This window comes from Rhincodon typus, chromosome 1, assembly GCF_021869965.1.
Source record: "Rhincodon typus isolate 14 chromosome 1, sRhiTyp1.1, whole genome shotgun sequence".
Classification (NCBI taxonomy): domain Eukaryota; kingdom Metazoa; phylum Chordata; class Chondrichthyes; order Orectolobiformes; family Rhincodontidae; genus Rhincodon; species Rhincodon typus.
The window spans coordinates 86,226,853-86,251,444 of NC_063332.1; the positions used below are offsets into that span (position 1 = coordinate 86,226,853).

Here is a 24,592-nt window from a genome sequence, read left to right on the forward strand (position 1 = left end):
TCAACTTTGTCACTTCCTCAAAGAATTCTATCAAGTTAGTAAGACATGACCTTCCCTGCACAAAACCATGCTGTTTATCACTAATAAACCCATCTTCTTCCAAATGTAAATAGATCCTATCTCTCAGTATCTTCTCCAGCTTCCCCACCACTGACGTCAGGCTCACTGGTCTATAATTACCTGGATTATCCTTGCTACCCTTCTTCAACAAAGGGACAACATTAGCAATTCCCCAGTCCTCCGGGACCTCACCCCTGCTCAAGGATGCTGCGAAGATATCTGTTAAGGCCCCAGCTATTTCCTCTCTTGCTTCCCTCAGAAACCTGGGATAGATCCCATCTGGACCTGGGGACTTTTCCACCCTAATGCCTTTTAGAATACCAACATTTCCCCCCTCCTCATGCTGACTTGACCTAGAGTAATCAAACATCTATCCCTAACCTCAACATCCGTCATGTCCCTCTCCTCAGTGAATACTGACACAAAGTACTCATTAAGAATCTAATTCATTTTCTCTGACTCCTCACATAACTTCCCTCCTTTGTCCTTGAGTGGGCCAACCCTTTCTCTAGTTACCCTCTTGCTCCTTACGTATGAATAAAAGGCTTTGGGATTTTCCTTAACCCTGTTTGCTAAAGATATTTCGTGACCCCTTTTAGCCCTCTTAATTCCTCGTTTCAGATTGGTCCTACTTTCCCGATATTTTTCTAAAGCTTCGTCTGTTTTCAGTCACCTAGACCTTATGTATGCTTCCTTTTTCCTCTTTGCTAGTCTCACAATTTCACCTGCCATCCATGGTTCCCTAATCTTGCCCTTTCTATCCCTCATTTTCACAGGGACAGGTCTGTCCTGCTCTCTAATCAACCTCTCTTTAAAAGCCTCCCACATATCAAATGTGGATTTACCCTCAAACAGCTGCTCCCAATCCACATTCCCCAGCTCCTGTCGAACTTTGCTAATAGTTGGCCTTCCCCCAATTCAGCACTCTTCCTTTAGGACCACTCTCATCTTTGTCCATCAGTATTCTAAAACTTACGGAATTGTGATCATTATTCCCAAAGTAATCCCCTACTGAAACTTCAACCACCTGGCCGGGGTCATTCCCCAACACCAGGTCCAGTATGGCCCCTTCCCGAGTTGGACTATTTACATACTGCTCTAGAAAACCCTCCTGGATGCTCCTTACAAGTTCTGCTCCATCTAAACCCCTAACACTAAGTGAATCCCAGTGAATGTTGCGAAAATTAAAATCTCCCATCACCACCACCCTGTTGCTCCTACATCTTTCCATAATCTGTCTACATATTTGTGCCTCTATCTCACGCTCACTGTTGGGAGGCCTGTAGTACAGCCCCAACATTGTTACCTCACCCTTCCTATTTCTGAGCTCTGCCCGTATTGCCTCATTGCTTGAGTTCTCCATAGTGCCCTCCTTCAGCACAGCTGTGATATCCTCTTTGACCAGTAATGCAACTCCTCCACCCCTTTTACCTCCCTCTCTATCCTGGGATATTTCGTTGCCAATCTTGCCCTTCCCTCAACCAAAGTCTCAGGAATAGCAATAACATCATACTGCCAGGTACTAATCCAAGCACTAAGTTCATCTGCCTTACCTACTACACTTCTCACATTAAAAGAAATGCACCTCAGACCACCTGTCCCTCTGCGTTCATCATCTGCTCTCTGCCTACTCTTCCCCTTATTCACATTGGCTTCATTATCTAGTTCCTTACAGGCTTTAGTTACTACCGCCTTGCTGTCCACTAACCTCCTCATTTGGTTCCCATCCCCCTGCCACATTAGTTTGAACCCTTCCCAACAGCGTTAGCAAAAGCAGCCCCGAGGACACTCAATAGGATCACTCAAACCTCTAGATTAAAAGATAGACGACAACCTCCTCTCTTGCTAATTGTACTCGAGTTGACCAAGAATCAAGAAATAGCATGAAGTACAATTTTGAACAAAGATTGGTTTGAGTCAATTTGTCTACAGCTAAAAACTTCCCTAGTTCACTGTAATTTTGACAAAGTAATTGAGTGGGTAAATGAGTGCAATGCAGTTCATTTTGTGGACATATATTTTCAAAAGACTTCTGACAAAATGCCATCTAATGGAGTGGTCATTAAAATTGAAGCTCATGAGATTAAATGGAGAGTGACAATGTAGCTACCAAGTTGGTTAAGGGACAGAAAATAGAAAATAGTCATGAACCCTGGTCTTTCAGGCTTGAGGGAAGAAGTAGTGTTCCCCAGGGTTTAGTCCGAGGGCTACTCTCCCTTTTGAGTTACACAAATGATTTAGAATAATCAATCCTTCATAGGTGAAAACATTCTTAGCCAAAACTGGAAGTGTGAAGGTAATGCTCTTATTTTGTAAGGAAACAGAAAGAGAAAGCATATACTAGTACAGGGTACAATGTTTTTTCATAAATTCTAAGTATTAATAAAGTGTGCTGCAAAATGCCGTTCTATTTGAGAAAATAGCAAGTCACAGCACAAGTAATTATGTTATTCGAATTGCCTAACACAATGGGGGGTGTATTTGCAAACTGGTAAAAATTGACGGGGTGTAATATTTGTCTTGCTTAACCAACAGACTAGTTAAAACTGACTTATGATTTCACATTCTAAAATGTTTTCAAAGATAGGTCAAGATAGCAGGCCTACTTATATATTTCCAGTGCAGAACTGTTTAATTTGTGAAGTTTCACACCTGTTTAAAATTGTCTAAATGAACTGCGTAGGAAAACAATAATGCAAATGGGAACGCAAAGGCAATTCAGCCACCAACAGCTAAAAACAAAGAACTTCGCACTATACTGGGAGGTTCTGTGAAATTGCAACTGGTAAGTGAAAGGGTCAACACCCACAGAAAACAGAGCCCTCTTTGCTGCTGTGCACGCCCTTGAACCACAACCTAATGCAGCATTTGGTTTATACCTCAAGAAATATTTCAATTTTAAAACAACGGCAAGAGGAGACAATTTCCAAATATTGTTGCATAAAGGTTTTAGTGAAACAAATGACCAGAATTTCTTCACTGAGCATTCAGATAAACCCATTCAGACAACAGCTCTGGTACTGGTACACATCTGGATAATTAACTGTCGACCAATCAGAAAAATCCAAATTCGACTGACTTGTCTCAGTTCTGAAATACTGAATCAACGCGGCTGGCAGGAGTCAATAGCACAACTAATGACTCAACAAAAAAACTTAACAACATTTTATCTAATTTAGCTATGTGCAGTCCATTTCACATGTTATGTTATTAAATCACTTAACCATTGTGTTGAATGATAAGGGTAAGGTCCTGACTTTCTTTTAGTTTCAGTGGGTGGGGTAAGAGAGAAAAATAACATTTTATATGAAAATAAACTTGCATAAAAGCTTTGCTTTTATTCTTAATTAACATTTTACTCAACATTTTTATCCTTTCTCAGTTGTTAGATGATAATTTCTATTAAATGATATGTAACAGTTGCTTTTCCATTTTGTCCTGACTTTGATACAAAGATTCAATTAGACACCTGAATCATAGGCAAGAGAACTTAATTTAGCAGTTTTCCTGACAGAACTTGGAAATAACAGGAGGATCCCAGAATGCAGGCTGTGCATTATAAAATAAAGCACATAGAAAGACAGACAGAACTTGCAAAAGTCCAAAGCTTTTTAAACCACAAATGCTGAAGGACCCGAACGGAAATACATTACTAAAGCCTTGTTTACCAATTTCTAGGTTGACTACAGTCAAATTATTGAATTTCTTTTAGCTGTCTTATGTGCATCAGATAAGGTAGTAACTCTGTCACAATCTAGTTGTGCAGTAGTAACCACGTTCATGGGATTAACAATTTGAATTTACTTCACACCTTTAACTTGGAGATTATCCCAAAGCCCTTCAGAAAGGTGTAATGAAAAGATGGACATTGTGCCAAAGAATACATTGCTTGGAAAGCCAGCCCTAAGCTTAGTCAAAACGCTGGGTTTGAAGGAGTGGAAAAATTGGGAGAAGATAATGGCAAAGTGATGGAGCACGGGGAATGGTTTAGGAGCGGGGAAGCTAAATGGCTGATTGGCAAGCTCTGGTGGCAGTGGTGAAGTAATGGGGAAGTCGCTTAAGGCAGGATCCGAGATTCAGCTTTTGAGTGGAAGAGCTGTGGGTTGCAGGGTCTGGAGGATATCACAGGGAGAAGCAACAATCAGGCCATTGAAGTAACAGTGGGAGCATTGGAGAGGGAGGACAAGGGAATATGCAAGTTTGTTCGAAGCAGTATCAAGTCCAGCAGTTTTACTGCAGAAGTCACTAAGTATCAAGGTATTCTTTTTCCATCAATTATCTGAACACTGATGAATTGAAACAGAGATTCTCCTGATCTTCACATTTTGGACATTTTAGCCATTTGCTTAAGACAACAGGTTAGGGACAGTAGACCATTTGGCACCTCAAGCCTGCTCTAGGATTCCATAAGATCATGGCTGATCTAATTGTGGCGTCAGCCTTACAATCCTGCCTCCTTCCTGATACTCTTAGATTCTTGACTGACAGGGGAGTCAATCTCTTCCCAAAAAAAGTTCAAGGACTTGGACTCTACTGTTCCGAGTTCCAAAATCTCTCACGACTCCAGAAAAATACATCCTCATCTTCGACTGAAATGGAAGACCCCTTATTTGTAAATGGTGTCCCTTTATTGTAATCTCTCTTAAAAGGGGAAGTATCCTTTCAGCAATCGCCCTATCAAATCTCTTTAGGATTTGGTGTGTTTCTATAAGATCACCTCATTCTTCTCAACTCCAAGGCCCAGCTTGTCCAACCTTTCCTCATAAAGCATTCTTCTGCTTTCAATCCATTTACATCCTTTCTTTAAAAAGGAGACCAATGTTTCCAAAGAACTTCATGTGGACCAACCCCTCCCCCATCAACCTCCACCATGTAATAGAAGCAGAACAGGACTACTTCATATTCCATTTCCCTTGCACAAAATGACCACTCTCATACTGTTCCTATCCACTTGGAGTAAGTGATACCATTTTATGTGGGGGAGTGTTTGCTGACACCAACAATTTTGAGCCACTGTACATGCAAATTCATTGGAAACACAGTGTGCATACATCAGTGTCAGTAAATGCAGACTTCTATATGAATCGTGTAACAGAAAACCCAGGTTCCTCTGTGCTTCAGAGTTCAGTAATTTCTCGGTCTTTAACATGCTGCTTTTCTAATTTTCTTGCCAATGTAGAGAACTATATTCTATCTGCCACATTTTTGCTCACCAATCTTCTATCCATGCATTACATTATTCCCAACAGAATGAACTCTCATTTTGTTTAATGACTAAGATGTGACACTTTGTCAAATGCCTTCTGGAAATCTAAATGAAGAGTAACCACCGTTTCCTCTTTATTACATTTTTTTGAGGAACCGAAAAGCACTTTTGAGGATTTTCCTTGCACAGAACCATGCTGACTCTGCTTGAATACATTTTGTTAGTGCTCTGCTGAAGGTGATGGCCTCAACACTGATAGTGGATTCCATGTCGTCTCATGGCTTCGAGTTAAAAATGGGTAAGGAAATCTCCTGATTACCACACACTATTCTTCCTCAGCTGATGAATCAGTACTCCTCGATGTTGAACAACACTGAGGATGGCAAGGGCACAAAATGTACTCTGGGTGGGGGATTTCAATGTCCACCACCAACAGCGGTTTGGCAGCAGTACTACTGATTAAGACCCGACCAGCTCAAAGGACGTAGCTGCTGGACTGGGTCCGTGTCAGATGGTGAGGGAACCAACAAGACGAAAAAAACATATTTGGCCTCATCCCTACTAATCTGCCAGCTGCAGTTGCATCTGTCCATGAAAGTATCAGTAAAAGTGACCACCGCACAGTCCTTGTGGAGATGAAATCCCTTGTTCACGTTGAAAATAACTTCCATCGTGTTGTGTGGCACTAATCACCGTGCTAAATGGGACAGACTTCACACAGATCTAGCAACTCAAGACTGGGCATCCATGAGGTGCTGTGGGCCATCAACAGCAGCGGAATTGTACTCCAGCACAATCTGCAACCTCATGGCCCGGCACATTACCCGACTCAACCATTACCATCAAGCCAGGGAATCAACCCTGGTTCACTGGAGAGTGCAGGAGGGCATGCCAGGAACAGCACCAGGCATACCTGAAGATGAAGTGTCAACCTGTTGAAGCAACCAAATAGGACTTTTTGTGTGCCAAACAGCGAGAGCAGCAAGTGACAGACAGAGCTAAGCAATTGCACAACCAACGGATCAGATCTAAGCTCTGCAGTCCTGTCACAACCAGCTGTGAATTGTGGTGGATGATTAAACAACTCACTGAAGGAGGAGGCCCCACAAATATCCCCATCCTCAATGACGAAAGAGCCCAGCACATCAGTGTAAAAGATAAGGCTGAAGCTTTTGCAGCAATCTTCAGCCAGAAGTGCTGAGTGGGTGATCCATCTCAGCCTCCTTCAGTGGTCCCCAGCATTACAGATACCAGTCTTCAGCCAATTCGATTCACTCCATGTGATATCAAGAAATGGTTGGAGGCACTGGATACTGCAAAATCTATGGGTCCAGAAAACATTCTGGCAATAGTACATAGGATTTGTAATCCAGAACTTGCAGCACCTAGTTAAACTGTTCCAGTATAGTTACAATACTGGCATCTACCCAACATGTATTGCCCAACATAAAAAGCAGGACAAATTCAATACAGCTAATTACCATCCCATCAGTCTACTATCAATCATCGGTAAAGTGATGGAAGGTGTCATCAACAGTGATACCAAACAGGACCTGCTCAGTGACGCCCAGTTTGCATTCTGCCGGGGCCACTCAACTCCTGAACTCATAGGATCATAGAGATATACAGCACAGAAACAGACCCTTCGGTACAACTTGTCCATGCGACCAGATATCCTAAATTAATCCAGTCCCATTTGCCAGCATTTGGTCCTTATCCCTCTACACCCATCCTATTCATAAACCCATCCAGATGCCTTTTAAATGCTGTAATTATACCACCCTCCGGCAGTTCATTCCATACATGCACCACCCTCTGTGTGACAATGCTCCCCATTAGTTTCCTTTTAAATCTTTCCCCTCTCACTTTAAACCCATGCTTTCTAGATTTGTACTCTCCCACCCCGGGGAAAAGACCTTGTCAATTTACCCTATCCATACCCTTCATCGTTTTATAAACCTCTATAAGGTCATCCCTCTGCACAGCAAAATTCAGAAATTTTCCAGGCCTCTCTGAACACAGGATTTGTCCTAGGGTACTGGAGGAATGTAAATTTAACACCGTCATTTAAGAAAGGGACAAAGGATAACCCAGGAAACTACAGACCTATCAGCTTGACATCAAGAATGGGAATAAAAACCCAAAGAACTGCAGATGCTGCACATCAGGAATAAAAAAACAGAAGTTGCTGGAAAAGCTCAGCAGGTTTGTCAGCATTTGTGAAGAAAAGTCAGAGTTAATGTTTCGGATTTGGAGACCCTTCCTCAGATCTTTGTCCAAGACAGGTCATGCCTGGCAAATGTGAGTTCTTTGACAAAGTGACACAGGCAGAGGATGAGGGTAGTGCGGTGGATGTTGCATATTTGGACTTTCAGTAAGCATTTGATACAGTGTCACATGGCAGGTTGGTTAGCAAATTAGAAATGTTTGGGATTGCTGGATCCTTGGTAGCATGGATCAGAAGTTGGCTAAAAGATAGGAAACAGAGGGCAGATGTAAATGGGCATTTCTCAGATTGGAGACAATTTGGAAGTGGTGTGCCCCAGGAATCAGTGTTGGGTGGGACCCTTGCTTTTTTTGATTTATATCAACAATTTGGAGATGGGTGTTGAGGGCAAAATCTCTACATTTGTAGATGATATTAAGCTAGGGAGAATAGGGAATTGTGAAGATGATGCTGAGGGACATTGACAAATTGGCCAAATGGGCAGACACCTGGCAAGTGAAAATCAATGCAGAGAAATGTAAGGTCATGCATTTTGGCAGAAGAAACACAAAGACAATATAGGCTCAATGATGCAACTTTGAGGGGAGTACATGAACAGAGGGGCCTCAGGGTTCACATCCACAAATCTCAAATGTGGCCAGGTAAGTTGAAACATTTGTTAAGAAGGCTTACTGAATCCATGGGTTTATAAATAGGTGCATAGGATATAAAAGCAAGGGAGTGATGGCACACCTCTACAAATCATTGGTCAGACCATATTCAGAGTATTGTATTCAGTTGTGGGGGCCTTATTCAAGGAAAAATGTTAAAGACTAGAATGAGTTCAAAAGGAGATTTCCTAAAATAATAACAAGAATTAGGTATTTTAGATACAAGCAAAGATTAGAGAAACTTGGTTTAGTCTCCTTGGGGTGAGTAGGTTAACAGATGACTTTATTGAAGTGTTCAATATTATGAACAATTCAAACAGTTCTAATATTGCAATGTGAAGGAAGTCTGTTTTTTGGATGACAATCTGTGGATCCACGAATGTCTCTAACATTTATTCCAAGTTATTTATTTTAGTTTTTTGATGATAAATGTAGTTTCAATTGCAAGTGCAATTTACATTCAAGATCATCAGAATAAGCTCGCTGCATCAACATGTCTGTGAAAACAAAACTTCAAAAACATAAACATACATTTTTGCAGACACACAGATTCATTAGATTCTGCCTATAGCACAGACATTAAATCAGTCATCTGACTGAGCAAAAGATAATTTCTGATAGCAGGGCTAATTAGGTAGCTATGTAGGAAAAGGAAAAGTGCTAACAGGGTAACTGGTAATGTAGGCAAACCCTTTCTCAACTTATATCCAACAAGCTATGTAGCTACAATTCACTAGGGTGGAGTGCATACTGCAAACCACAGAAGAAACTGGGCTGAATGCACGTAAACAGGATAGAAATAACTAGTTCAAGGAACAAGTTTTGAATTGCTCAGTCTAGGCTTTTTCACCTCTATGTTCCAGAGACTGCCCTTTAGACGGAGTCTCCTGTTCAGACAATGATCCTGGAGTAGTGATGCTTTAAATAACAACTTCAGTTATCCTTCGGCATTTTAATACCGAAAACAAACAAAGCCTGTAACAAAGGTCATACAGTGCATGGCACAGCAACCAGAACAAACCAAATTTTGCCAAACTACAAAATGTTCTTTTGACATCTATTTTCCTTTGCAAGGCATTTGTCGCTTGAGTACCAGTATTAGATTTCTTATGGGCCTTTATCAATAATCAACTTTTTAGTTCAACATGCTTCAATTTCAAGGAAGATAGACAAAGAAATGCTGAAAATAATGGGAAATTGACTGATGCAAGAATATTCTCTCCTGTATTTTGCGGACTCTCAGGGGATTTAGAACACAGACAAATGTCTAGGTGTGAAATAGATTATCACCATTTTCAAAAAACCAAAGAACTGCAGATGCTGGAATCAAAAACAGAAATAGAAATTGCTGGAAAAACTCAGCAGGTCTGGCAGCAGCTGTGGAGAGAAAGCAGAGTTAATACTTTGAAATGTTAGCTCTGCCTTCTCTGCATTTCCAGCAATTTCTGTTTTTTCATTTTGATGATAATTATCAATTTTTCTGTAAACTCCTTACACTAAATATTCAAAATTTAACTACAGAAGGAAAACAGCATATACTATATCATAATTTCTTACAATGAGTTGTGAAGATCATGCCAATAATCAAGATATTAATAATTGAAATAATTGAAGAGATCCCAGCAAGACAAGTAGCACCCTTTGTTGGAGGAAACAGTGGTTGTGAACAAACAAATATTGAACTCTCACTTATTCACCAAATATTCCAGTTGGAAGAGACCCTATTAAACTGGCACCTAAATTCCTGTTCATTTAGTTAAAAAAAAATTAAAGCATATATGCTGGTTTTCTTAGAAATAAAGCAATTTGGTAAATTTTAATACGGGGAAGTGAACACACCTCGTGCATGAGAATGACTTTTCTCTGCAGGAGACGCTGGAGAAAGTAAAGCGGGCAGTGAGCTGGCTTTGCTTTTCCTTTCCTGCAAGCAATGTGTTTTACTGTTGTAAAATCTGCAGAAACTATTAGTTATCTAATGCTTTTCCCCTTTCCTGCACCAAGTTTTGGGAGTCTAGGTGGCAAATGCTTGATCACTATTCAACTTTGGGGGCATCAGAGCTACACCCAATTCAGTTCGGAACTCATATCCACACAAGTGCATGTTTAAGCAAGATCAGAAAAAATACTCATCAGTAACCACAAGATCAATCCTTTTTCTCTTCATAAACTGAGGATGCTGAGACAAAGTAAGGAGCTGTATTTGGCTAAGAACTAATTCAGCAGAGACTGGGAAAGGAATCAGAGAGCTTTTGCATGGGTTTAGGTCCCAATGAATGCTGCACTTGCAGGTGACGGCCCTGGTAGAGCTAAATGATTTTCTTGCAAAGTAGTCAATGTAATATTGTTAAGAAGAAAACAAACATTCTCTTGCATATCTCTTAAACAAAATCATTGTGATATGCACAAAATGTTTCTACGTCAAAACAAGCAGACATTCCTAGTACTATCATAGAGCCTTGATAGTGGAGAGATCAGAAAGTGCATGGTCGCTGTGGGATCTTTAATCTTCCACAAAGCCCATTCGAATTAGCACCAACCCTCCCTCAGAACACGAACAGGAAAAAATCTTCCCGGGTCCATTGAGGTTCTAACCTGTAAAACGAGACCTCTGCAGATTCATTCATGACTGAAAACTTGGAAGTAAATTCCTGCCAGCAGTGGGACACTGCAGTGACATTGTTTTACTATAAACAAAAAAACCAAACCCAAGTTCTAGGAAAGCTGCCTACCACATGCCAAGCCTTTACTCAGTAAATCTCATGATTGTGTGCCAGTTTGTTTAACTCTGTAACGACCAATCCTCCTCTATCTTAATGGACAAAAGGGTTGAGACAAGAAAGGACTAACTGCTCCATCTGCCTTACAGTAGAAGCATTCCCTACCCACCTGAAGCTATGTAAACTCCTGGTAAAGGCAAATAATCACATTAAAAATAAAGCCTATAAAAGGGAAGCTAAACAATGGAATTTTTTCCTTAAGTCCCTAAGGCAATCAAAACTAGCTCAGAAGATCAACTTGACTCTGCTGTTCATTCGGCAGGACTTATCCAATGCACATGGCCTCTTCTGCAAATGGAATTAGATTTAGCTCTCTCAACAAAGCAATACTGTGAATTGGGATTCACTGCAAAAATGACAATGCCTCACACGTGCTTGCTGCCTGGGTAAAGATGACTAAGGTGTCCAATTTAATTGTGCCCTTGCAAAATTTGTACTTGTATCCCATACAGGTCTCCGAACTATACATCCATTTTTTAAAAAAAATTCCCCTTGAACATATCTAGATTTTTCAATATTTCTCAGTTCCCTCTGGATGTATGGTTTCACAGAAGTATACTCACCCTGACCCTTGAGCCTATCTTCTTACTGAACAAAATCAATTTTGCAGCCAATATCTGTTCCTTTCCCAAATCCTCAGTATCTCCTGCTATAACAGATCCAAACCTGGGCACAGTGGATAAATTATTCGAGGCCTGCCCAAAACTTTTAGGAAGAAGGGCAGGGTGGGGAACCTAATTGGGGTTGGGGACAAAAATTCACCTTTCTGAAGTAGAGTTAAAGCTTCACCGTTAAGTTTGCCGACCCTTTCAGGACTTTGGCTTACCTATTACGTATTCCTTAATATGTCATGAATACGCATTAATATCTCGACCTGCTGGACTACGATCATTGGTATTATCTTGATAGCCAAAAGCAAGAAGCATGTGTGTGCACAAACTTGATTATACATCAGTCTCAGTGTTTGTTTGTTCCTATTGCAAGGGATAGGGAGCCACCCAAAATGGCTGCAATGCTCCATCTGCACATGCTCAGTGGCACCCATTTGGCCATCATGCCATTAGTGAAACACAGCTCTTGATGTACGTTCAACATGGTTCTCACACTGGTTAGGGATTAAGCCTCTTCAAATGCCTTTGAAAACAAAGGGCTACATGTCTGATTATTTTATCCCTAAAGAACAAAAGAGAGGGAGTTTAAACTAAGAAAAGAGTTGCCTATCTAGCCAGAAATGTTAAATGATAAAGTTTAGACTGTTATCCTACAACCTGCAATGCTGAATGTTTCTTGTGCCAAATTTTCAAATTTGTCAGTTCCCCAAATTTAATTTATGACTATGTGCTGATATTTCCCAGACCTCTCACTCAGTAGTAAATCTGCAATTCTCTGCAAGAGTAGAGTTTGAAACACTCCAATTTTGAACGCACACAAGTCAGATGCAGTGCTTCACTTAGTAGCTGAGTTGGCCACAAACTCTGCCCATAGAGAAAAGGGGTGTGTATCTGGCAGGCTAGGCACCCCCTCTCCGAACTCCAGTGAAGTGCAAACCTCTTTGCAAATTGGTTCCTTCGTTTGGAAGCTGGGTGCTTCTTTGCGCAAATGGCTCAGTGTTACGAGTGAAGCCTTTCCATGCTGATCAGCCCACGAGAAGTTTCAAGTCAGATGCAGTCTCATTTGTTGCTAACCATGTTACAATGTTAAGATTGAAACCCGATGGCTAACAGACCAGGGGAGAGGACAGCTCGTTATATTTCACTGGGGGCAGTTAAGAGTCAACCACATTGCTGTGGGTTTGGAGTCACATGTAGGCCAGACCAGGTAAGGATGACGGTTTCCTGCCCTAAAAAGGGCATTAGTGAAACAGATGGGTGTTTCCTGACAATCGACAATGGATTCACGGTCATCATCAGATTCTTAATTCCAGATATTTTATCGAATTCAAATTCGACATTCTGCTGTGGGGGGGGATTCGAACCTGGGCCCCCTGAACATCATCTGGGTCTCTGGATTAACGGTGCAGTGATAACACCACTAGGCCACTGCCTCCTCAAATTCATAATAAATGATTTAAATGAACTGGGAGTTATACAACATGTTGGGATAAGATTCAGTGCAACCAGTGTCAGATGAGATAGTCAGTCCTGAGCAAAGGGGTCACAGATAGTTTGCTCCATGATATACCCGGCCGTTGTAAGGCTCTCATTGTAGGTGCAGAATCCATACATTGTTCAGTGGTGCTGGGATGGGATCGGTCAGGCATAGAGGGGTCATTCCTTGTCATCTAGCTATTGACCATTGGCTCTCTGTGGAGGGTCAAAGATGCCTGGTGAACAGCTGCCTAGTGGAGAATCAATACAGCTTGGTTGCTGTCAGGAGAGTGGGCATTCATTAAGGGAATCAGCTGAGCATGAACACACACCATTTGCAGATCAACGAGAGCCCTTGCTGTTAACATAGAAACTTACGAGATAGGAGCAGGAGTAGGCCATTCAACTCCTCGAGCCTGGTCAACCATTTAATATGATCATGACTAATCATTGAGCTCAAAACCCTAATCCTGACCTCCCCCTTACAAAAGCTATATCCACTTCCTTCTTGAAAACAATGTTTTGGCCTCACCCTCTTTCTGTGGTACTGAATTCCACATCCACCCGTCAATATGTGGGGCACAGCCAACGGGCAGGCACCTGCTTGCTTCCTGTACTGCTGCAAAAAACCAATGCTTTGCTCTCCCCGAGAGGATGATGAAGTCCTGACTCATTTTGTATGGGAGCTCTGTATTCTTCGGGATAGAGCAATGATTGTGACTTTGACATTGCTGGTGATGTAAAGAATCACTGACTTAGAAATGTAGGGCCACAGCGATCTTGCAGGTCACTGGCAGAAAATGCCCACACCCTGTTATGTGGCTATCAGCTGGGTGGCAGGGGATGGCAATGTTCAGCAGCCACATGCTCAGTGGAGTGCAGTCACCTGCCACTGGCTCAGGAAGAGACGGTGGGTGGAAGTGCTTACGGAAGGCTCTTGGGTGGTTTATCCCTTGGTTGAGAGTTTTCCTGCGTTTCCCTGTGCGCTGCTTCTCCTCCCTGCTGCCTGGTCAGCCCATGTTTCAGCCAAGCTTGTTGTTGGTGGGGGGGGGGGGTGGTGAGGTTAGAAGCATTACTAAAGTCGACCGTCCACTGACAGACCCTGCCAGCTCCTCATCACAAATAGAGCCCCACTCGCTGGTAGCCATGAAAGGTTTGCAAAATTCCTCCAACCAACACAACGTTATATTCTGGTTAACTCTGCAGCCACAAGAACAACTCAAAAGCACCTCACTTGCAGCTTACACGGCCCTCATTGGTGCTAATTCAAGGACTAGTTGCTGGAGGGGTTGCATAGGCGATGGAGGGAACACATAATAAATGGGGGGGTGATGGCGATTCTTTCACATCGCTGAAGCCATGTTGAGCTGGGAGCATCTCCATGGGATAGATGAGGAGGGCTATTGAATGATGTTTTAAAGGAGCTGATGTACTAAAGCAGTGACCTAACGATCTGTACACGCTGTATATTTCAGATATGTGCGCGTCGCAAAATCAGTAAATTGTTACAGTGCACAAGGAGGCCATTTGACCCATCATTTCTGTACAGGTGAGCTGAACATTTTAATTTAGGCCAAAAACCTGCCTTTCCCCCATAACCTGGCACATTACAATCAATTATTTAAATACTAACAAATGTCTTCTTAAATCCCTCAAAATCCCTTTATAGTCGGGGAATACTGCACCAGAAGCGTTCTCACTAACTTGTGAGGGTTAGGTATTTGTAGTGCTAGCACCAGCGATGTTTTGGGCTGAGTTTTGAGGCCACTGGCTCACGTTGAGTTATTTAAGATTTAAGCAAAGTGCTTACGTAGCACATTAGACCCAGGAAGAGGAGTGGGCCATTCAGCCCATCGATCCCACTCCACCATTCAATGAGATCTCAGATTCATTACAGCAGCAGAAGGCCATTCAGCCCATTGTACCTGCACCAGTTCTATTAGCTAGTGCCAATCTCCTGCCCTTTCGTCATATCCCTGCACCCTATTTCTATCCATATCATCTAAGACCCTCCACCACATTTCCCAGATTGTGCATTCCATATCCTAACTACTCACTGAGAAAATTTTTTTTTCTCAAATTGTCCTTGCTTTATTTGCACGTCATCCAAGCCCTCTTGTTCTTTTTTACTTTTAACAAGCAGGAACAGCTTCTCCCTATCTTCCCTACCCAGCCACCTCATGACTTTGAAAACCTTCATCAAATCTCCTCACAGCCTTCTGCTCTCCAAGGAGAATGATCCTAACTTGTTCAATCTATCCTCATTAGTAAAGTTTCTCATTCTTGGAATTATTCTTGTAAATCCCTCTGCACCCTTTTCAATGCATTCGCATCTTTCATGTGGCAGTCACAACTGTACACAATGGTCACACGGTCGCATAATACTGAATTCCGTTTTCCTGCTTTATTCCCCATAACCCTTTATTCTCTTAATGATTGGAAATCTATCTTAACCTTGAATACACCTAACCATCCAACATCCATAGCTCTCTGCAATAGAATTATTCCACACCCTTCAGAGAAAAAAAAATCCTCCACATCTGTTTCAAATGGACGATTCCGAGTTATGCCTCTGGTCCTCCACTCTCCCACAAGGCAAAACAACCTTCCCCATCCCAATGTCCATGCCATATTTCTTAATGAGCCCTTGAACAACTATCATTTGTTGTATCAGTTTAACATATTAAAGGTTCCTTATTCTGTCAAAAACAATGCAGCCTGATCCATTTTATTATTAATTTTCCCCATTTACAGGAAAACAGAATTCTGCAGTTGAGCATTTATCTACAAGATGGAGGATCTTGTGCAAGATACCTGTTTAGCATCTCTGCCATACCCTGAAAGCCCCTTTTAATCTGTCCTGGAGAATGTTTCAATAGCTCAATACCATTTTTATGAACCTTTGGCTCCTAATATAGATAAACAATGTCTCTTCCATGAGTCATAATGTTCCACTATGCTCTTCTCTAATAACATTTTTATTATTTGGAAATTTTAGCTTCCCAGAATTGCTCACACAACCAGGCTTTGATATTGCTGAGAATTATCAGGTTTTAAATCTTTGAAAATATTTTTGTTTCGGTCTTAATTGTCTTTGCATTTGCACAGTAGTGAACATTTAAAATCACACGGCTTACCAATACAACTAGACCCCTAGAAAACAGCAACATAGGTCAGCTCTATCAAGATCAAACTTCAAGATCTCACAGCCAATCAGATAATGAAAGGGAGGGAGCAAAGGTAATTGGGCAAAGCAGAGAAGTCATCCCAGGAAGGCAGCTGACCAGCAAGAGATGAGGCTGGGTATTCATCAAAAAGTGTGATAAAATGAAATTTTGGGTTGGCATTCAACAGTAACCCTCCAAACAAAGGATTTAAAGGGAATGCCTACACAAACAGATAGTGAGAACAGGGGGAGTTTGTCATGTGGAATGGAGGAAGTGTTGATATAGGTGAAGGAGACTGAGGTAGAAGGGAAGGAAAGCAGAAAGGGGAAAAGCTAATTGGAGTGAACAAGTGGAAGATAAACACCAACATCTACATGTCAGGCCAAATAATCTGCTTCTATTGCAGATTCTACGTAAAAATGGTTACAGTTGAGCAATTAATGTGGGCCTGGACCCTGGGAGAACTTCTGTTTTTTCTGGGTAATGTCAGGGGATCTTCTCATCCAAAGGAAGGTGGATCATTAACTTATTGTCCTGTCCAAAAGACAACACCCCCACAGTTCCCATGCCCCTGTCTCTGGAGTAGGGTTTGATCCTCCAAGTGTCTGACTCGGAAACAAGAATGTTCCTTCTGACTAAAGACTGACAGCTCAGCAGCCAGTAACAGAGAGATGGAAAGGGGCAGACTGAGGCTGTTTGGCCAGTCTAAGACAAAAAGACAACTCTGAATAAATTTCAAGGAGCTGAAAAGGAGGTGTTGGTGAAGGAAGGAAAAATATTAAGCTCCAGCTCCTGCTATAAACTCTAATAGGGTCATTCATATTCTCTCTCTAAAAATAACATTTCTAGTCACACATTGCAACATCCTAATTCGCACTTTCGCTAAACCTCGTGACTAAGCAGGAAATTCATATTTTGAAATGGGATGGGTGATTCTCACACATGCTGGCTTGCTTACTGTGCTCAGTGTGAACAACACAAACAAGTTACATCTGCCATCTTTGCAGCCATTCGCACACTTGCCTCTACAAACATAATCTATATATATTTTAGAAAGATTACAGGAGGAGGGAACAGAATCTATATGGAAAAGAAAGCACCACGACAATTCATCCTTCCATTTGATTTGCCCAAACCGTGCACAGAGGTTAACTAAGAGATGGGGACTGTCAAGAAACTTGTACCTAAGTAGCTCAAGACAAAACAGTTGCCTAAATGGTGAGGTTCAGTTGCAACTTGCCCAAATATGTCCTCTTTACACCCCCGCCCCGCCACACAGCCACCAGAAAGAGTGAAATTTGAGAATTTAGTTGATTACCCTCACAGTAGGTGGAAATGAAGCAGGCATACAGACTTGGATAAATCGAAAAAAAAACACTACTGCCACCAAGAGGTCACCAGGAAAATAACATTCGAAACTGACCGACTTTCAGAGGATGAGGCTGAATTTACTGCCTTTCCTTTATCCCATCATCGTGCTGTGATGTAAACATCTGGCTTCAACTCATACTCGTATGACTTAAGTTAGCAGCTGTTCCATCCCCGGTATATTTATTCAAAATTGTCGAAATAGAAATAAGGGGAAAACGGTGGAAAAATAAAGTCCAAACTTTCTCCCTCTGTACCCCCAAGGTCAGAGAATTTTAAATTCCCAGATAACAAGGTGTAGAGCAGGCCAAGCAGCATCTCCTACTATCTCTGATACATTTTAAATTCCCATCCTTGTTTTCAATGATCTCTATGCCATCATTCTCTCTATGTCTTTGATCTCTTCCAGCCCCACCAACCTTCTGTGGTATCTGCACTTTCTGGCCTCTTGTACACTTATCATTTTAATGGCTTCAGCTTGGTGCCTGCAGCTGCTTAGGCCCTAAGATTTAAGATATGCTGCAAAACATGCCTTTTTGATCAAATGTTTGGTAATTGGTCATAAATGCCATGTGGTTCAGTGCTAAATATTGTTTGATCAAGGTCCTGTGAAGCCTCTTGGAATATGTTACTGTATCACAAGGTGCTTCTAAAGTACAGGTTATGGTTTCAGCATTTCAAAGGCGAACAGACATTTTATTTTCTGGGATGTAAATGTTTCATCAGGACTGGAACAGGTTCTGAGGAAGGGTCACTCAACCCAAAACGTTAACTCTACCTTGTCTCCACAAATGCTGCCAGACCTGCTGGGTTTTTCCAGCAAATTCCTTCTTGTTTCGGTTTTACAGCATCCGCAGTTCTTTGTTTTTTTTTTCAAAAAGGTGAATATCGTTGGGGATGGGAAAACACGGAAAGCATAAAGAAAACAGTGGGTAGAAGTGAAGAGCCTAGAGTGCTCACTCCTAAGACCATAAGACATTGCTACTCTGGTCCTTCCAGTCCATCGAGTCTACTCCTCCATTCAATGAGACCATGGCTAATCTGATGTCCCTCAACTCCACTTTCCTCCATTTTCCCCATAACACTTGATTCCCTCACCAATTAGAAGTCTGTCTATCTCAGTGCTGAATCTACATAATAACCAGCCCTCTGTGGTAATGAATTCCACAGGTTCACCATTCTCAGAGTATAGCTAGCATCAGTCTAATAATGATTGGAATCAAAGTGACCTACTTTTAAAATAAATCCCCACATTTTTATTGGTGCATTTCTAAACAGAGGAAAAAAAATACCAACGCCAAAACATTATAACACACAGGGGACGATTATTTTATTCTTATTTATTACATTCAAATTACATCACAGGCTACTGTCCTATTGATAACTTAGATAAAGGTTGGAATGGTAGATCTTCTTCATGTAGCTAAAAGGAAATAGTAGAAGGCTCCAATGGAGACCAGAATGACATATCTTGCTTTGATGTGGAGTTGAAGGAGATTGCAGTGATAGGGAGGGGTGAGGCCATGGAGGAATTTGAAAACATGGGTGAGAATTTTGTAAATCAGGATGTTGATTAATTGAGAACCAACATAGGGCAGTGAGGACAGGAATCATAGGGGAATGCATCTTGCTACGAGTTAAGACAGCAGCAGGTTGGTGAATGACCTCAAGATTAAGGGGGATCCAATGTGAGAGACCAGCCAGAAATTCGACAAGTACAGAAGGTAACCCTAAAAAACACAAATGCAGAAGACATGCTGTGCAACTTCAAGACCTAACAAAGGAATCTATAAAAATGAAAAGGGAGCCTCTTTTCATTTCTATAGATAGCCCACAAGAAAAATAAAGCATTTCACCCTAGACTGGATTGAGGGATAACTCAATCACAAAGAAGAATTACTTTTTCAAAATTTTTCAATTGCATGCACTGCTCAATTTTATTCTTGCCCCATTGACTAGTGGCAAACTGTTTAATAGTTCAGCCTGTAAAAATGCAACAGACACCTGTAAACTAAATTTAAAGTTCCAAAACGGTTTGCTGTACTATAAAGTATTGACCTCCTGTCTTACCTTCATGTCGGCAGGGGGATTCACATCCTTTCTGTGGTGAAGCTACACGAAGGAAAATCTGCTGTCTCCAGGATTGTCGACGGCTGCGGATCAGATTCCCATGACCATTACTCCCTCTGCATGGGCTCGGCCTCGATTCATAATCACTGTAATAAGAAAACACCCAGGAAGGCAAACTATTAACTGTTAATCCACTCTGTAATGTTCACAGTTAATCATTTCTAAATTCAGTTCATTTTCTTCTGCTGAGAAGTTAACCCAAATCATAAATGTTTGTTAGTTGCATACGAAGTGGAGAGTGAATAATTGGTTTTACTTCAATGGCTAAGCCTTCTAATGTGTATACTAAAGAAAAATAAATATGTATTCTAATACAAAGTATTACAAGAGTCTCAGCATAGGTGAACAAAGAAACAAAATTAAGGATTAACCAGTGCTTTATTTAACTATCATTTTGTGGAGTGTGATGACAGCATTAGGGAACTTAAGCCTTCATAATTAGTGTAGCATTGTTAACACCTTGAAGTAACAACCAGTAGATATAGACATTAGTCCAGACTTCTTTAGAATCAATAAAATGTACACACTGATAGTTTAACAATTAGGCTTAGTCATTACTTAAAGAACTCCTAGTTCAAGCAATCAGCAACACTGAAGACCAGAAACAATGGATAGGTTAAAAAAAAGCCAAAAGATGATTATCCAATTATTCAAAGTTCAGCAGCAAAAAAGCACCTGAAATTCCACTCAGGAACAGAGCCAGAACTGTACACATGGGCACGTCAAATTTTAATGGTGCCACTTAAATGTAATCTTTTAAAAATAGTTATGCAATAATTTAAAAACCGTCAGGAATAAGTTTTTCATTTAAAAACTAAAATTATCTTCCATGCCTTATCGTGTGGAAGCTGTAATCATAATTCTTACAGTGTTCAGCAGTTTACAACTGTGATCAGGTAGCTAATTATCCCTTTACCCACTATCATACCCCTGGATTTTCAACTTTACATAAAATAAAAACCTTAGTTTCTTTGCAAATTTACATGATGGAAATTAACTTCTCAATTTGTATTATCCACATTCCCCAATGTCTGTAAATCTTTTCCTGAAGTATGACTTGGATTGAAAGCCACAGGCTTTTTTTTGGGAGGGTGGGGGTGGGGTTTGAAAATGATTTTATTTTGTCACATCTGGAAAAGGGAAAAATGTGGGAGTGAGCTTCAATAATGATAATGAGATACTGTACAATGGAAAAATAAAATCAGTGAAATTTAATCTGCACTATGATGAACAGTCAAGTTTTCCGCAAAAGGTGACCGTATGCTTTGTCTGACATTAATTCTGCAAACTTCCACATACTTAGGATTCAAGTACAGCATGATACCAAAATTGAAACCACAGCACAACACATGACTAAGATGCTAGTCCTAATGCCCCTTCACTGGTACTCCATACTGAAGAAACCAAAGAAACACTAGTAACCTCCAGGTTGGCAGCAGACTGAGGGGCTTTTCTTTATTTGTTCTCAAATGGATCTTTATTTTTGCTACCCAAATAATGACACTAGATGTAGTTTTTTTTTTTTAAATTCAGACTCTGATTGTCAGGTCTGTTTTTATTTCTATCAACACGTCTAACCACGATCAAGTGGTCAATCAATCCTGTTTATAACCATTCTGTAAAATCCACATAAGAGAGACAAAGCAATACCAAACACAGGCAGTAAGGAAAAAGGGAAATGATGCTGACAGCTACAAGATCACAGTTATGAGTTGGTGAAACTTCTTTACCCAGGAAGTGGTGAACCTGTGAAATTTTCTGCTGCAGAAAGCAGCCGCGACCAAAACACGGAATGTTTTCAAGAAGTTAGGCATAGCTGTTACAGCTAAAGGGATCAGAGAGTAAGGGGACAAAGCAGGAACAGGTTGCTGAATTGGGTGATCAGCCATGATCACACTGAATGGCACAGCAGGCTCGAAGGGCTAGTGGTCTACTCCTGCTACTATTTTCTACAACATGCTCAAATAAAACTGGAGTCAATAACAGAAAAAAAAACATTAACAGTGAAATTGTGGCATAAGATTAGGTTTTTAAGGTTTTCCTTTTAATTCACTTCGAGATGTAGGCATCGCTGGCTGGCCAGCATTTATTGCTGGTCCCTGGTTGTCCCTGAGAAGGTGGTGATGAGCTGCCTTTTTAAACCGCTGCGGTCCTCCTGCTGTGGGATGACCCACAATGCTATTAGGGAGGGAATTCCAGGATTTTGACCCAGTAACAGTGAAAGAACGGCGATATATTTTCAAGTCAAGATGGTGAGTGGCTTGGAGGGGAACTTGAAGGTGGTGTTCCTATATGTCTGCCACCCTTGACCTTGGAGATGGAAGTGGTTGTAGATTTGGAAGATGCTGTATAAGGATCTTGGTGAATTTCTGCAGTACATCCTGTGGATAGTACACACTGCTGCTACTGAGCGTCACTGGAGGAGGCAGTGGATGCTTGTGGATGTAGTGCCAGTCAAATGGGCTGCTTTGTCCTGGATGGTGTCAAGCTTCTTGAGTGTTGTTAGAGCTGCACTCATCCAGGCAAGTCTATTCCATCACACTCCTGATTTGTGCCTTGTAAATGATGGACAGACTTTGGAGAGTCAAAAGGTGAGCTACTCACCATAATATTCTTAGGCTCTGACCTGCTCTTGTAGCCACTATATCTATATGAGGAGTCCAGTTGAGTTTTTATTCAATGGTAACCCAAAGGATATTGATAGTGGGGCATTCAGTGATGGTAATGCCATTGAATACCAAGGGACAGTCGTTAGATCATCTTTTATTGGTGATGGTCATTGCCTGGCATTTGTGTGGGGCAAATGATATTTACTACTTGTCAGCCCAAGTCTGGATATTGTCCAGATCTTGCTGCATTTGAACATGGGCTGCTTCAATATCTAAAGAGTCATGAATGTTGCTGAACATTGTGCAATCATCAGCGAACATCCCCACTTCTGACCTTATGATGGAGGGAAGGTCATTGATGAAGCAGCTGAAGGTGGCTGGGCCTAGGACACTACCCTCAGGAACACCTGCAGAGATGTCCTGGAGCGGAGATAACTGACCTCCAACAACCACGACCATCTTCCTACGTGCCAAGAATGACTTCAGAGTTTACATCTAGAGTATTGCGCATAGTTTTAATCCCCTTATTTAGGGAAAGATATAGCTGCATTAACAATGCAGAGACTGTTCACTCAACAGATTCCTGCGATGAAATGAGGTGTCGTACAATGAAAGGTTGGACAAGTTTGACCTGCAAGGAGTTTCAAAGAATAAGGGGTGATCTTGTTGAGACATGCATGAGGGGGCTGAGCAGGGAAGGTATTGAAAGAGTGCTTCCCTTCAAGAGTCTAGAGTTCAGGAGCACACTTTAAAAGGAAGGGATCCCCAATGTCAGACAGAGATGAGGACTTTTCTTCTTTCAAAGGGTCATTATTCCGTGGAATTCTTTTCCAAAGACAGCAGTGGAGACTGAGTCATGGACTAGTTTACGATTGAATTGGATCGATCCTTGATTAATAAGGGAGTCATTGGGTATAGCAGTTCAACAAGAATATGGCCTCACCAATGTCTTGTACAACCTTAACATGACGTCCAAACTCTTATATATTCAGTGGTCTCAGCAATGAAAGCAAGTGCTCTAAAGGCCTTCTTATTTTCTATATGCGATGCATCTTCCAAAGAACTACGTACCTCAACTCCTGGGTGTCTTTGTTCAACAAAACTCCCCTGTGCCCTACCATTAACTGGCCTTGTTTGTTTTACCAAAATGCAATACCTCACATTTATCCAAATTAAATTCATCTGCCACTCCTCAGCCCTTTGTCCTAATTGATCAAGATCCGTTTGTAATTTTTGATAAACTTCTTCACTGTCGACTTTACTACCAATTTTGGTGTCATCCGCAAACTTACTAGCCATGCTTCCTAGGTTTTCATCCAAATTATTTACATAAATGACTAATGAATGTGGACCCAGCACCGATCCCTGCAGAACACTGCTGGTCGTAGGCCTCCAGTCTGAGAAACAACCCTCCCCCACCACAACTGTCTCTTACCATCAAGCCAAATTTGTGACCAATTGGCAAGCTCTCCCTGTGATCTAACTTAACTAATTAGCCTACTGTACGGAACCCTGTCAAAAGCTCTACTAAAGTCCATATAGACAATGTCAACTGCTCTGCCTGCAATCCTTTGGCTACGTCCTCAAAAAAATCAATTAAGTTTGTGAGACACAATTTCCCACTCACAAAACCATGCTGACCATCCCTATCAGTCCTTGCCTCTCCAAATGCATGTAAATCCTATCTCTCAGAATCCCTACAACTTGCCCACCACTGATGTCAAACTCGTAGGTCTATAGTTCCTGGGCTTCTACTTACAGCCTTTCTTAAATAAAGGCTTAACATTAGCTACCCTCCAGTCCTCAGGCACCTCACCCATGGCTGTAGATGATACAAATACCTCTGTTAGGGGCCCCAGAAATTCTTCCCCAACTTACCACAATGTCCTGGGATATTACTTGATATCCGAAGATTTACCTATCTTTTGTTTTTTAAAAAAAAAAAAAGACCTCCAGCACTTCCTCTTCTGTAATGTGAATTGTTCTCAATACATCAATATTTATTTCCCGGAGTTCCCTACCCTCCATTTCTTTCTCCCCAGTAAAAACTGACGTGAAATATTCGTTTAGTATCTCACCCATCTCCTGCGAGTTCCACACATAGACAACCTCGCTAATCTTGAATGGGCCCTGTTTTCTCTTTATGCTGCTTTTTCATCCTTAATGTACATTTAGAATCTCTTTGGATTATCCTTAGCCTTGGCAGATAAGGTTATCTCACATCCTCTTTTTACCAGAGATAGTAGGAACTGCAGATGCTGGAGAATCTGAGATAACAAGGTGTAGAGCTGGATGAACACAGCAGGCCAAG

The 24,592-nt window shown here is 41.3% G+C and overlaps 1 protein-coding gene across 4 annotated transcripts in view; it reads right to left on the minus strand.

The window, feature by feature from the left end:
* The window catches only part of tbc1d1 (TBC1 (tre-2/USP6, BUB2, cdc16) domain family, member 1), a 247,611-nt gene that overhangs the window by 69,554 nt on the left and 153,465 nt on the right, over positions 1–24,592 (minus strand). For all 4 annotated transcript variants that reach the window (XM_048600721.1, XM_048600741.1, XM_020532585.2 and 1 more), the window contains exon 11: positions 19,613–19,758. In XM_048600721.1, coding sequence (XP_048456678.1) covers positions 19,613–19,758 — 146 coding nt within the window. The remainder of the gene's footprint in view (positions 1–19,612; positions 19,759–24,592) is intronic.